The sequence below is a fragment of the Aotus nancymaae genome, unplaced genomic scaffold (assembly GCF_030222135.1).
Source record: "Aotus nancymaae isolate 86718 unplaced genomic scaffold, 86718_ANA_hifiasm-v0.15.2.pri h1tg000039l, whole genome shotgun sequence".
Lineage (NCBI taxonomy): Eukaryota > Metazoa > Chordata > Mammalia > Primates > Aotidae > Aotus > Aotus nancymaae.
The window spans coordinates 10,609,903-10,622,048 of record NW_026988453.1 but is presented as its reverse complement, the minus strand read 5'-3'; the positions used below and the strand labels follow the sequence as shown (position 1 = coordinate 10,622,048).

General features: G+C 39.7%; 1 protein-coding gene across 1 annotated transcript in view; it reads right to left on the bottom strand.

Moving 5' to 3' along the window:
* The window catches only part of LOC105721912 (complement receptor type 1), a 168,073-nt gene that overhangs the window by 110,408 nt on the left and 45,519 nt on the right, over positions 1-12,146 (bottom strand). The window contains exons 12-13 of the mRNA XM_064360317.1: positions 10,685-10,770; positions 8,259-8,465 (exon numbers count right to left, since the gene is read on the bottom strand). Coding sequence (XP_064216387.1) covers positions 8,259-8,465; positions 10,685-10,770 — 293 coding nt within the window. The remainder of the gene's footprint in view (positions 1-8,258; positions 8,466-10,684; positions 10,771-12,146) is intronic.

Sequence of the window (12,146 nt, the reverse complement as noted above, 5' to 3'; positions counted from 1 at the left end):
CTCATCCCCAACCAATCAGTAGTACCCATTCCCTAGCTCCCTTCCTACCAAATTATCTGTAAAAACCCTAGCCTCTGTGTTCTTGGAGTGACTGAGTTGAGTGATAACTCCAGTTCTTCCACATGGCTGGCCTTTGTAAATTCAACTCTTTCTTTACTGCAATGTACCATGATCTCAGTGAATTGATTTTATCTGTACAACAGGCAGGAAGAAGCTCTCAGATAGTTACAATCCCAAGAAGTGAAACAGGCCAAAAATGAAAGTTTAGGAGATGTTTAAAATTTTTCCTGGATTACATATATATAATAGGTTTTAGTGTGGGTTATATAGATGTTGGGAGGTTTACCTCCCTGACCTTTAAGTCTAACGAGGATCATGATCTTTCTTTCTGCCATATCTCTGGTACCCCAGTCAGAGAGAGAATAGTTGCGCCATGGACATTACACTTTAAAAGAATATGAAAAAAATAGACAGGTTTTACAGGATGAAAACATGAAGAAATGGTATATGCTCTGAGGCTGCTTACATTATACAAGATACTAATTTCTAAAGAAATAATTTTATGAAATGGTTATTGAGTCATGTTTATGCCTGAAGATGATTAATATGAGGAAATGATCTTAAATTACGTGTGTCAAACAAATCAATAATTAGGCTTGGGAATCTTACCCTCTAGTTGATTAACAAGGAATAGGCCATAAGGGATGAAGAATGACATAGTTAGAAGGGTGGAGATAGTCAAATACTTTCAAGATATTAAAGTATCTTGAATATTTTCAAGAGGAAGAAATAATCATTTTCCCCATATGGTTTTAACTAGAGACTGGTATAGATACTGAAAATTAGAAGCCCCAACTTATTTAATTCAGACTTAGTAATTTTTTTCAAATTAACTCACAAATTATAGTGGTATGTAATGAGAAACTTTAAGAAGAAAAATGTATTGACACAAGTACTTTGTTAAGGTAAAGCGCCCAACTACTTACCTTTTCTTTTTGTAATGAAAAAGAGCAAAGAATATTTATATGTCAAGCCATAGCGTATAGAGAACATTAGTTAGGAAGGAAGGAAATTTTAATCTTGACTAATTCAGTATTTCCCATGAAATTGACTAGATTGTTTATAGCAAGATCTGCTATGACAAACTACTTTTTAAAAAGTGTATTGCCATCATTGTGAAATATCAAAACTTCAATTTCTGTAAAGCTTGTTATAGGAAACTGCACTTTAGACTATTTTCTATAGAAAATTCCTCACTTAAAAGTTACAAATTAAGTTTTTAATGGGTATAGCATTTGCTCATCAACCTTATAACATTGATATTATTGATTCTGGCCTCATTGATGTTGTTATAATTCAAACAACCAGTACAAAAGCTGTGTACCCTTCCCTGTCAATGACATTTTTTAAATTCAGTTCATAATCTTTGGAAGCTTTTTTTTTCAAGTTTAAAAAATTAATGGTGGCCAGGCACAGTGGCTCACACCTGTAATCTCTGCACTTTGGGAGGCTGTGGCAGGCGGATCACTTGAGGTCAGGAGTTCGAGACTAGCCTGGCCAATATGGCAAAACCCTGTCTCTACTAAATATACAAAAATTGGCCAAGCGCAGTGGCACATGCCTGTAGTCCCTGCTACTTGGGAGGTGGAGGCATGAGAATCTCTTGAACCTGGGAGGCAGAGGTTGCAGTGACCCAAGATCACACCACTGCACTCCAGCCTGGGTGACAGAGTGAGACTCTATCTCAAAAAAAAACAAAACAACAACAAAAAAAAACAGTTAATGGTGTTTACAAAGTATTTGTTTATATATTAAAATACCCACCGGAAAGTCTCAATTCTTCCCTACTCACAGCCTACGTATGCCGTGTGATCTGTGTGCCATAACAGACCCAATCTAACTTCTAGCGCTATGATAGGATCTGGGCTTAGAGGTCAGTGTCTGCAATGTCTTAGCAAAACTAGGAGATCAACAGCCTCATGAACACCTTTTTAAAAACTCCTTCCACCTACTTTTTGTAAAACTCAATTCCTTTTTAAAATGTTGTGTGTGTGTGTGTGCATGTGTGTCTCTGTGTGTGTGTGTGTTTTGAGATGGAGTCTCATTCTGTTGCCCAGGCTGGAGTGCAGTGGCACAATCTTGGCTCACAACAACCTCCACCTCCCAGGTTCAAGCAATTCTCATGCTTCTGCCTCCAAAGTCGCTGGGATTACAGGCATGTGCCACCTTATCAGGCAAATTTTTTGTATGTTTAGTAGAGATGGGGTTTTACCACGTTGTCCAGGCTGGTCTCAAACTCCTGGCCTCAAGTGATCTGCCCACCTTGGCCTCTCGACATGCTGAAATTATAGGCATGAGTCACCGTACCTGGCAAAAATGCTGTTTTTTTAAACAATTATTTTTATTATCCTATATATTACCTTTAGGGTGAATACCTCTTTGTCTAGACTGTGTGTCAAGGGCCTTCTTTATAAGAATTACCACATCTGTTTATGTAGCAACGGGTTTGTTTGTCTTTTACTTTCTTTTGACTTCCAAAAGGGGGTAAGTACAGTTTACATTTCTTGGGGTAATATGGGTATACTTACCCTTTTCTGCACTTTAGAATTATCCAATAGAGGAAAATGGTGAATAAAATAAGGAAGATTGTACCAGATAAAGTGCCTAGGCAATAAAACAAGATAATTAAATGCATGAAGGCTATAACTCATAGGTTTTAAACTCTTAGTAGCCATTCTCACTACAGATTGCCAATGCTTTTTTTTTTAAGGTGTAACTATACATTCTGCTTTACTCTGGGTTTCTGTAGCATTAGTCTTACTCCCACAGAGGTATTATAGTTAAGGGGTGAGCTGAGCTGTTTTGTAACCTTTAGTCCAACATCAGCCTTTCCACCAGTGAGTGAGAACCATATGGTGCAGCTGCCCACCAGCTCTCCATGGCCCTGCCCATGTCTCTTGCCTAAGACTTAAGACACAGGCATTTCATTGTGACAATAGGGGAATATTCTCCCTTGCTGAATTATATATTGAGGTCCTTTATCCATTTATTGATTGTTAAAGTGCACAGTCTCCACAGATAGGTAGAGTGCCTGGTTAGACCCAGGCTACCCCATTCTGTGGTCTTGGGCAAGTTACCTAAACCTCTGTGTCTCAGTGTCCACGTGTGTAAAAAGGGATGTAAGAATACTATGCCACAGAGGAAGCAAACTCTATTACAAAACTATTCTTCTGATATAGGCAGATCACAGATATGGGCTCAGAAGACTGGTCTGTGGCTATTTGTGCGAATGGGCATGATCACCATTTGGAAGCATACTCCAGGTTATAACCCAAAGAAGAAGTTGCATTCTCTTACCACATTCAAATATAGAATTTTTGACACTGATGAACGACTATTCATTTGTAATGGTTCAAAGACAGTAAAGAACCTTTGATGAAGGTTACTCAGTATGCATATGACGATGCTAGTTTCACCATATCCTGGCCTAAACTCATTGTTATTTTCTTTCTAGTTGAATTTACAACTCAAGATATTTTGATCTCTCTTTTTACATTTCATTCATCATAGGTAGGTACTCACTGTTAAAGATGCCAGAATTCCTCAGCAAACCCTTTATAAAACTTACCAGCTATGAGAGCATTATGTGCACCTAAAAGGAAGACAAAAGCCACAGAAACGTCACTCTGGCATGCAGCATGATTGAACAGGCCTCTCAGCCTGTGACAAGTCATCCTGATTTTTCTTCAGCACTCAGTCTAATATTTTTTTTAATGCAAAAAGCCATTGGTTTCATTCACATACTCTCAGTTTACCTTCTGCACTCAGAGAAGTCTTTTAAAAAATTAATACAATTACAGAAGAAAATGTATAATACAGAACTAAAGAAAAAAAGTCACCCCAAATCCTAGTACCCAAAAAATGTTTTCATACATTCTGTTTGGTACATTTTCTCATATGTGTGTTTTCAGATAATTATACAGTAGAAAAATAAGTTGCAACAAAGGCAAAGTAGTGTAATCTAGTAGATGCATCAGAGTGTATTCAGTGACTTCCATTGTGCATTTCAGTTGCTTCTAGTTTCCCATGAAACCCTTAAGAAAATGCACAAAATATTTTTATATTATATAGCATTTCCTTAGATTAGATTTCTAGGGGGGCTGACTGGCAGGAGTAATTATTGTCCACATACATTGCATAATTGTTTTTCATCAGGGTTTTTGCAAATTTACAGTAGCACCTTCAACATACAACAATATCCGTTACATCACATCCTTGCTTTTTATTGGGTGTTCGCCTAAAAACCTTTTTGTTGTTAATTTAATTGACAATTAAAAAACAATGTTTCGTTCTTGTTGCCCAGACTCAAGTGCAATGCCACAATCTTGGCTCACTGCAACCTCTACTTCCTCCGTTGAAGCGATTTTCCTGCCTCAGCCTCCCGAGTGGCTGAGAGGATTGCAGGCGCCTATCACCATGCCTGGCTAGTTTTTGTATTTTTTTAGTAGAAAGGGGTTTCACCAGTGTTGGCCAGGTCGGTCTCGAGTTCCTGACCTCAGGTGATCCACCCGCCTCAGCCTCCCAAAGTGCTGGGATTACAGGCATGCGCCACCATCCCCTGCCCCTTTGTTTTATTAATATCAGTTTTGTCCCACTTGTCTCCATGTTTCTTCTTGTACTGGTGCCAAGTAACTTCTGTATCATTGGCTTATGTTTTGTTCTAATATTTGATAGGGTTAGTTCCCCAACTACCTGAATTTTCTGTCAGTCCCAGCCAGATCTTCAGAATACTCTAAATCCAGTTAGTAAGGTATCCAGTGAGATTTTTTGCCAAAAAAGTGAATATAATTTGATTTTAAGGGAATGTCAAGCTGATAATTGAGAAATATTATCTGTGAGTCATATTGGTTAGCACATTTACAGGATTAATTGTAAAAATGGATCTCGAACAATCTTGGTGTAGAACCATATATTAGAAGAGTCATAAGAGAGGGGAGAGGAGAAAGTATAGCACTAACTTAGATTAAGAAAGGCTATTCATTATTAATTTTGCTCATCTGTTGCTTGATCTGGGTAGAATTTTCTATCTTACAGTACCCTCCAGTTGCCAGCAGAGGGCTCAATGACACATGCTACAGAGCTCAATGATACAGGATTTCTAAATCTGCCCTATCCAGCGGTGCTAGCTTAAAAACTTGTCGCCTACAGTGGTGTGAGAGACAGGCCGGCTGCTCTCCGCAGTTTGGAAGGTGCTCCCTAACTCATGCTGAAAACCTTTCTTTTAAGGCTCATAGCCTGTAAATAAATCATTCCTGTGTGGCTCATGCAACCACAGAGTGACATAGACAAAAAAGGTGCAGAGGCTGGAGTGAGAAGTGTGAGAAGAGAAAGTCTGGCCTTACTCTCACTAGGGGATTTTTGGAAGAGGTGGATGCATGTATTGTACTCCTTAGCTCGTAGCATACACCGTAAATATCACACCACACTTGATGCCAATATGGATCAAGTTAACCGTGACCATGACCGGGGAACCATGACCGGGAAGTAAACATGACCGGGAAGGGCCCGCATTCCTTGCACTTGCACTTACGAGGGGTACATATGGCCAGAGGAGGGTCCCATCTGTCATCCGCCTGGCACTGGCTCCGGGGACTGCCTTCCAGAGTATACCCATCTTCACACTCCAAAGTTACATAATCTCCATAGTGATATACTTTTCTCATTTCTAACTTCTTCAGGATTCCATTCATAAACTGTGGGAAGCTACAGTTTACCTCTGAAATGAGACAAATCATAAGGAAATTGATATTTTATTGTTGATTGTTGGTTTTATCTACCAGGATAGAAGGCTCTATGACTCCAAAACCCATTTTGCCTTGGCCAAGAGGAAGCATAGTTTTAATCAGGAATTACCAATCTTACTCCTCCAAAAAACTTATGATTTAACATTTTCTGACTCCGATTTCTTAATGTAAAGTAAGAGACTACGAAATGTACTGTGCATCTACTTTTGATTGACAGCTCTGCAACTGGAAAGCTGTGGTAAGATTAGGAATTAAGCTAACTGTGTTCTAGGCCTGGAGCCGCTAGGGTCACTCCGTAAGGAAAGGGGAGTACCATGTTAACTCTCTCTAGCTTCACAACAAATACTGGTACTCGGCTCGTTATTAAATGCATTATTCTGGCCCATTTCTGCACATAGAACAAAGAAGTTAGTAAATCATGATTCTGAATTTAAAATACCCCTCCCCTCCCCACCTTTCTTTCTTTTTCTCGCTCTGTCACCCAGGTAGGAACGCAGTGGTACTATCTCGGCTCACTGCAACCTCTACCTCCTGGGTCCAGGCAATTCTCCTGCTTCAGCCTCCCGAGTAGCTGGGACTACATGCGTGCACCACCACACCCAGATAATTTTTGTATTTTGGTGGAGATGGGGTTTCACCATGTTGTCCAGGCTGGTCTCAAATTTCTGACCTAAGGTGATCTGACCACTTTGGCATCCCAAAGTGCTGGGATTACAAGCCTGAACCACTGTGCCTGGCCTGAATTTAAAATACATCTTTCTGATTAATTTGCTTTAGTTCATTTAACTCATTATTTGTTTTACTTTCTTTTTCTGCCCAGCCATCAGTATGTCCTTCATCTTCAAGCACATACTTCTTTTCAGTTGTAATAGTCTCAAAATTAGCCTACAATGTTTTTTTCCTCTATACAAACCAAGAAGGCAAAGTGGTGTTTCTTAAAGTGTGGTCTGTGGTCTTTCTGTGTCAGAACATTCTGATGAGTTTGTTAAAAACAGACTTTTGACCCCACTTCAAAACAGAATCAGAGTCCATGGAACGGAGTTTGAGGATCTGTCTTTCTAACAACGTTTCCAGCTGATTTTGCTAATGCTCTGGATGGAGAAACACTGCTATCGGCCATGCAAAGAAGACAGTTAATAAGATGAAATGAAAGCTGCCAAGAAGACAAAATATCACCCTTTTCATTATAACGATTTCAATGGTCTCTCAGCCCTACAAGCCTCATGCATCAATTTTCCATATAACCCAGCAAGAATAAGAAATATTGAGAAATGAGTCACCTTTGCAATAATGATCCAGTTGGCTCCAGGTTCCCTGGTCTGTACAGAAAATGAAGGCCTTTCCCACTAACAGGTAGCCAGGGTCACAAATGTAGTTGATTATCATACCAGGTAGATATGGAGGTACGTGTCCTCCAATGTAATGCCCGTTTTGGATCTTGGGTAGATGTGGGCAGGCTAAACAAGTTCCCACACAAACACGAGGAAAAACACTCAGTTAAACAGATATATGAACACATCAACACATCCAATAATATCTCTGTCTATTAGAGGTACATGAAGACCTGAGCCAACCAAGTCATAAGCCCCTCACTCTTATTTGATCAGTGAAAGATGGTTTCTCTAAACCTCAACCTCAAGGCATTTAAACAGTATCCTCTACAGTGTCTACCTGCAAACTGTGTCAGATGGGGGAGTACACAGGGATTGACAAGCTACTGATTCAGTGCTGTTCTGTCCTTACAGGAGGATGGAGCTGGTGCGGGCAGTCACAGCCACAAATGCGCCTACGATTGTCAGGTACTGTCATTTAAAGCTAGACTAATATATTAAAGAAAGGAGCTATGGAGGCTAAGAGTGCAATCTTAAACTCTGCTTCTGCAGGGCCTCCTGAGTTCCCTTTTTTAATGGTGAGGTGAAGGAGTCAGTGCCTTGAACAAACACTTGGAAACAACATAAAAAGTATAAATCCCTACATCTGAGTTTCTTAAATTACTTTATAGTGTTATCAGTTCTGAAGTAAATTACATCATCATCATATAGTTTTTGTGCAGCACATCCATCTATCCAGGATACAGACAACTCATAGTAGCAGAGGAGGAATCAAAGAGTATTTTCTTTAGCATTTGTTTTCAGTACTTTGAAAATATTCTCTGCAAAATGTGGACCTTACCAATTCTCTTCACTGTCCACCCCCTTCTCTCCTTACCATCCCTCACTCCTCACCCCACACGAAGGGCCATCAGAATACCAACAATTGAGACACAGTGCGCCTATCTAGGACCCATTTCTCACTCACTTGGGATGTAGTTTTGTCTCTGACAGTCATAGCAAAACCATTTTCACAAGCAAAAATGACTGTCTCAATAGAAATATGAAAGTTGTCACCTAGATATTCTGAACCCATTTAGGATATGTGGAAGCAGATACTGACCAGCAGGAGCAGAAAGTTCACAGCGAGGGGCGGGGCTGCTCCAAACCCCATTCCCTTGAGGGTCACTTGTGCAGCGGATGGTGCTCTTCCCAATGAGGTCGAAGGTCATCCCTCTGTCTGGGTGTGGGTCGCATGTGTAAGATACTTCTTTTCCATAAGGAATATCTCCAAGGGGAGTTCCTGTATGTGTCCCATTGAGGATAGTTGGAGGATTTGGACAAAATATTTCTAGAAAGGAAACAAGAGCTTTAAGTTCTATTAGAGTTTCAAATAAGGTGACTGAAATCATAGTGACCTGTGACTGTGCTCTGAATAAATTGTTTTTCTTTTAGAAAGAATATAACTAAGGTGGATGAAATGTAAATCTGTAAGGCTTTTGTTGAGAAGGAACTAACTGATGGGAGACCTAAATTACAGTTTCTTGCAAAAGCCCAAAAATGGTGTTCCTTGACCAACCAGGTAGCTACATTCATAATGAATTTGGAAAGTAATTATTTCTATTTTTAACCACACCCATTTGGTTGCCTACTTTAAATCAGGCATAGAGAGATTCTTGGGTTGACAATGAGGTCAAAGACAGACAAAGTTTGGGCCATCAGAGACCATGAGTTCCAAGGAAATCTATGAACTTTAATAAACATGCAGTATCATCGTTAGCAATGTAAATGTTTCTTGGTGATCAAGACCATTATCATTAGTACCAATACCAACTATCCAGTGGTGTCATCAGACTACACTGGTAAGGCTCTTTTTACCAAGATTAAATGGTGGCAAAGGGACTTTTTTTTTCTTTCTTCCAAATTTTTAGCCATCATTTCTTCCTCCTTTTAGTCTGCTTAGAACAGTTCCTTCCCTAAAATCAACTGAATGCTTCTAAATGAATTTAGGAAGAGATGCCCAAGTATATCAGAATTATGTGTGTATAAAAGACTTAGTACATCAAACAATGATTAAATTCTCATGCTTGAATTTTGCTTGTTTGTGTTTTTCCTAAGTTTATTTATATATTTATTTTCAGCTCCGTGAGTCTCTGTAAGGTTGAGTTTATTGAATACTTGAGTTTCCTCAGGTATTGAATGTTCTTCACCATAATACTCCCCATAAGGTATCCAAATTAATTTCTATAAGTTATTTTAACAATACAAATTAAAATAAACATTTTTCAATCATCAGGAAAAAAAGGTTTAAACAATTCTTGCCTTGCTGTAGTAGACAGAATAGGATAAATCAGTAATGTCTTGGTATATAAAACATACTTTTATCTACCAATTTCTGAATTTTGGCATTTTTTATTTAAGCGGATGGTTTGGAAACTTAGGACACCTCTTCATTTCAGACACTGATTCATCATCCTAGCTCCTTCCACCATACTAATTTACCATATAACTCTGTTTTATCTTCTCTACAACATACCCCTATTTAACTATCATTTTATATATTATAATTTTGGCATATTTAATTTAAGCACATGGTTTGGAAACGTAGGACATCTCATCATGCCAGACACTGATGCATTCTCCTAGCCCTTCCACCATACTAACTTATCATATAACTCTGTTTTATTTTCTCTATAACATATCCCTATTTAACATTTTATATGTTATAATTTGTAGAATTTTGTTTACTTATTTATTTTCTTGTTCACAGTCTGCTTCCCAACAAGAAATACACTCCAGGAAAGTCGGGAGGCATCTTCACTATTCATTCACTGTTCATTGCTTTTTCTACACATGGAAAGTCCTGGCAAATGGGAAGCCCTATGTCATTAAATACTGCAGGCTAAATAACAGGCTGACCAAATTGTTTACGATGTATGAGAAGATAAAAGAACATCAAAATTTGGCTGGGCATGGTGGCTCACACTTGTAATTCTAGCACTTTGGGAGGCCGCAAAGTGGGAGGATAGCTTGATCCCAGGAGTTTGAGACCAGCCTGGACAATATGACAAGACTCTATCTCTACAAAAAGTACAAAAAATAGCCAGGCGTGGTGCCGTGCGCCTGTAGTCCCAACTACTGAGAGACTGAGGTGGGAGGATTTCTTGAGTCCAGGAAGTTGAGGCTGCAGTGAGCTATGACTGCACCACTGCATTCTGTCCTGGGTAACTCTTGTCTCAAAGGAAAAAAAGATTACTCCTTGATAAGGAAACTGAAATATAAACGACTGAATAAAACTTGCTGCACCTTTATGTCATCTAGTTTCTTGCCACACATTCCCCATAAAATTAAACACTGTCATTAAACTAAGTGATTTACAGATTGTTAACAAAAACACGTGTCACAGAAGACCTACAAGGACTTTCTTGAAATTCTTCCAACAAAGAAGTATTTTTATCAGTGATTTAGTTAAGCAACATTCAGACAACAGGTGATTCCATGCAGAATAACACACTGGAAAACAAAAATAAGGAGAGCTGTCCAAACTGCACAGTTGTTCTTCCTACTCACGTTCGCACACTGGAACACTGCTATTCCAAAGGGCTTTCATTCCAGCCAAAACACAATGACTAGCAGACCTGCCTTTTAATCGGAACCTAAAAGAAAAAAAAGTGGTAGCAAATGTGTGAGCAGTTCCCATCTCTCCCTTGATTTCTTCACTCAGAGACGCTCAGTTTCCTCACTACCATTTCCTCCTTGACTAGCGCTTGGTTCTTCGGTTCAGGCCCAGCTAAAAGTCTCAGTTCATTAGGGATCTGAATTCTTCAGTAGCTGGCAGAAACTCAAAGGCCAATTTATTCTAAAGAATCATGGTACCCTGTGACTGGCAAAGCAATTAGAGCTGATGTTCATTATTGCCATATAAACTTCATAGCCCAGCATCACCTACAGAATGCATGAACCAGACTTCTCCATGTGCACAAGAGCCATAACCTTCAGGTGTCATCTTTCACTGATGGCTCTCTGACATCCCACTTATTCTCCTTAGTTGGTCGTGAGGCAGAACAGCTCTTGATTTGGTAAGCAAAGCAAGGAACATCTAGAAGGAGAACGGGCATTGTTCTTCTTGCCATGACAACTGTAACAAGGCAGAGGAGGCTCATAGAAGCATGCTGAACCACATGCTTTAAGAAATAAAGAAGGATCAGGGAAAGAGTCTTTTCCACCCCAAAATGCCCAACTTATTATTGAATCCCGCTTCCCTTCTGAAATCTGAAATCATTCTGAAATTGGAAATCATTAGTGGGTGATGGACTTTGTAAATGCCAAAGATTCCTTGGAAATCATTAAAATTAACTGCTTAATTATCCAATCTAGCCTCAGACTCATAGGGCACACCAAAAAGAGTAATGGATACACATAAACAACTAATAGTACCACTTGAAACTGATACAAGCAGGAGGCAGACAAATCCGAGGCAGATAGGGGCAGGTCCACAGCGAAACTTGGCCTTCAAGCTGAAGACAGTTTAAAGCCTACCTACAAGTTCCAGGTAAACCCATGGACTGGATGGAGAACCTCTCTTCCCATTTAGCATGCTTTCCTCTGATTGATCCCACCCATCATATACCTGCCCTTCTCTAAATCGTTTTTTACACTGTCGTGCCCACCTTTGAGTGGTGGCTTTGTTGTAGCCTTTTTTGCATATTCACAAACCAACCAGTACACACTCCCCGTTCTGAATCCATAAAAGCCCCAGAACCAGCCACACTGAGAGAGAGATTCCCTGACTTCATCCGGGGGAACACCCTTGTGTCTCTTCTCCACTGAGAAGTTGTTTTGTTGCTCAATAACAACGTTATTCTCCACCCTCCTCACCCTTTGTCAGCATAACCTTATTCTTCTTGGATGCGGGACAAGAACTCAGGACCCACCAAATGCAGTTACAAAGAAGGCTGTAACACAGTGACCTTCCACCCTCTGCTAGAGGAGGGCAGCTGCTCCATGTGACAGGAAGCAGCAGTGGGCCAAG